The sequence below is a fragment of the Fragaria vesca genome, linkage group LG6, assembly GCF_000184155.1.
Source record: "Fragaria vesca subsp. vesca linkage group LG6, FraVesHawaii_1.0, whole genome shotgun sequence".
In the NCBI taxonomy this organism is placed as follows: domain Eukaryota; kingdom Viridiplantae; phylum Streptophyta; class Magnoliopsida; order Rosales; family Rosaceae; genus Fragaria; species Fragaria vesca.
In genome coordinates, this window is record NC_020496.1 from 36060520 (window position 1) to 36063319 (window position 2800).

Consider the following 2800-nt stretch of genomic DNA (forward strand, 5'->3'; position numbering starts at 1 on the left):
AGTTATTTAAAGGAACAAGATAAAATAATAAATTGAACATACAAAATTCTTTGCCGTCGTTTACTAGACGTTGTTAAAGTTCATTGCAGAAATGTCAATCCTTTACACTAGCCTTACAGTACGTATTCTCACCTTAAAGAGGAGAGTCTCGCAAGTCAATGAATTCAATGACAAATGCGTAATTGAATAGTTGGTCGAGCTAAATTGACCAAAATAAATAACAATAACCGGAACATGATCTAACCACAATAGAAAACTATTTGGTGGGTAATTCTGGAGGCCCCCAAAATGCACAATCTTGAGCCGACATAAGATTAGGTGTTATTAACAACGAACCAATTATGACCCATTTGTCGAAAAATAGCGGTTCATTTTAAGATTTCATTATGAGATAACTAAATTTTTCATTTTATTTTTTATGAAGTCCTAAATTATTCATTTTAAGATAAACAAAAATTTTCGCCCACCATTTATGCCGCAAATGTCATTCTATTGTAGGAGGAACAAAATAGAACATAAGAAATAGAGTGAACAACGTGCTGATTAATACAGTGACATTGCAAGCAAAAATATTGATCAAAGAAATATCTGATCAAGAAAAAGTCCCAATGAAGAATAGGAAGAACCACCATCCATCAAGGCTTTCTTGCTCATTGCACTCATCTCTTTCACCCTCTTCCTTGTATCACTATCATGCTCCATCACCTCCCTTATTCCTCTTTCTATCTCTTGTGCACTCAAGACCATTTGCCCTTCAAGACCGGTGTTATAAAAGTCCCATCCATACTCTACACTAATCTTCACCGCCAATTCTAATTCCACCACCATCTCAAACGCATTCATTTGTTGCTCCGAGTACATCGGCCAAGTAGCAATAGGCACACCGAACCACACACTCTCGAGTACCGAATTCCACCCGCAATGGGAGACAAAACCTCCCACGGCTGGATGGGCCAACACCGCCACTTGAGGAGCCCATCCTATGACCTTCCCGATCCCAGCGGTCCGTTGGAGAAATCCGTCGGGTAAGATGGCCGTGGGATCGGCATAGTCGCTGGGGTGAGTAATTTTTTCCTTCGGTGGGGGGCAACGTATGGACCACAAGAACGAGTGCCCACTCTGCTCCAGCGCGCAGGCAATTTCTTTCACTTGATCCTCACCAAAGCTTCCCATGCTCCCAAAGCACAAGAACACAACCGACGATGGAAGCCGGTCATCAAGCCATTTCAAGATCTCTGACTTCTGAAGGGCCTGATCTGACCCCCCAAGGTTATTATCGTCACTTTCCTCTTTCAGAAGTGGTCCCACTGGAAACACCGGCGGAATATTCCCATAAGAATCAAGAGAGCGAAGGGCATGAGGTTCCAGATCCGAGAAGGTATTTATCAAAATACCCTTTGTCTCTCTGAACCTTCTTGCGTGGCTTACGAATGGGATGGGCTCTTCTTTCTCAAAAAATACACTCGACAGGGATTTGATAGGTACCGGGTTAACAAAACTCGGGAGGATCAACTCGGAATCCGAGTCTTTCAAGTCGGCGATGTCCACGTCATACTCGTCGTGGATCATCTGGAGGTGGAACAGAAGCCCTAGAAAGCCAGCGTTGCAGGTGAAGAAGATGTACGTAGGAACCCCGAACTCGTTGGCCACGTCGATCATGGTGGTGCAGAACATGTCGATGACGAACCCGGCGAGTTGAGGGGTTGGTGACTTGGACGATCCGGTGAGGAGTTCGGTGACGGCATCTCTGACGTAGGGTTTGTGGCTTTCGATGAACGAGTTGCGGAAGCCGCTGCGAGTCATGTTTATGAAGTCGACGTCGGGCTGTGCAACGTTGACGAACTTGATGCGATCCGAGGCTTGCGTGATGCAGTACTCTATACAAGCATCGTTGCCTTTGGAGTCGAAGGGGGTCTTCATAACGACGACGGTGATGAAGAGGCGGTCGTCTCGAGACACGAGGAGCTTTGCGGTCTCTACCGCCGATATGAGGTGGCCAACGCCGGCGCAGGGGATGAACACCAGCTCTGCAGCTCTCTTCATTTCGATGCAGTGAGAATGAAGGAAGACTAATTTGTCTTTGTTGACGACGATGAATGTGTTTCAAGGGTCAAGATGTACGTGCTGTTTAAATATTCAGTAGCTAGAGCCTAGAGTACTTATCCATTTTTCTAATAATGATTTGGAGGTTAGCTACATAGCTGCCAGGTTAGCCATGTGTTGTATTTTTTTTTTTTTTTTTTTTTTGTCAAATGAAAACTTCATTAAACAAGCTAGAGTTACAAATAGGTCCAATGATAAAATGGTACATTTAGAAGTAATAAATGATAAAACTGTTAACAAATGTTCCTTAATGATAAACAATACACCCATTTAAATTTTTAAACCGTTGCCCATAAATTTTAAAAAAATTAACATATCATGCCATTAACAAAAATAATAACATATTAACCATTATATATCTCTCTCACTCACTCTCAACTCATCTCCCTCACTCTCTCTCTCTCTCTCTTCTCTTTCTCTCTCTCCGGTGAATCACTCTCTCCGGCGAACCCGTTGTCCTTTACCGAGAGATTGATGCCGTTACCAAAATGAGCTCAGAGAGAACATATCTAGAAGCACACGACGGAGCTCTCCGCCGTCGTCATCAACGATTTCATCCTCTTTGATTTTTCTTTCATTCTTCAACAAATCTCTTATGTCATGGCTTTTCGGATTAATTTCGATCATCGTTTTCAGCTTACAAGGTAAGCTAATATGTTTCTCTCTTCTTTATCAATTGAATGCTTTTTCTTTTTTA

General features: G+C 42.8%; 1 protein-coding gene across 1 annotated transcript; it reads right to left on the minus strand.

The window, feature by feature from the left end:
• Positions 1 to 474: 474 nt before the first annotated feature.
• On the minus strand, positions 475 to 2094 carry LOC101312851 (putative UDP-glucose flavonoid 3-O-glucosyltransferase 3-like). Its single transcript, XM_004304464.1, has one exon. The coding sequence runs from the start codon at positions 2041 to 2043 to the stop codon at positions 577 to 579; it is 1467 nt and encodes a 488-aa protein (XP_004304512.1). The 5' UTR covers positions 2044 to 2094; the 3' UTR covers positions 475 to 576.
• Between the last annotated feature and the right edge of the window lie 706 nt (positions 2095 to 2800).

Coding starts and splice junctions, on each gene's coding strand:
- LOC101312851 (XM_004304464.1), bottom strand. CDS start 2,043: ATGAAGAGAGCTGCAGAGCTGGTGTTCATCCCCTGCGCCGGCGTTGGC.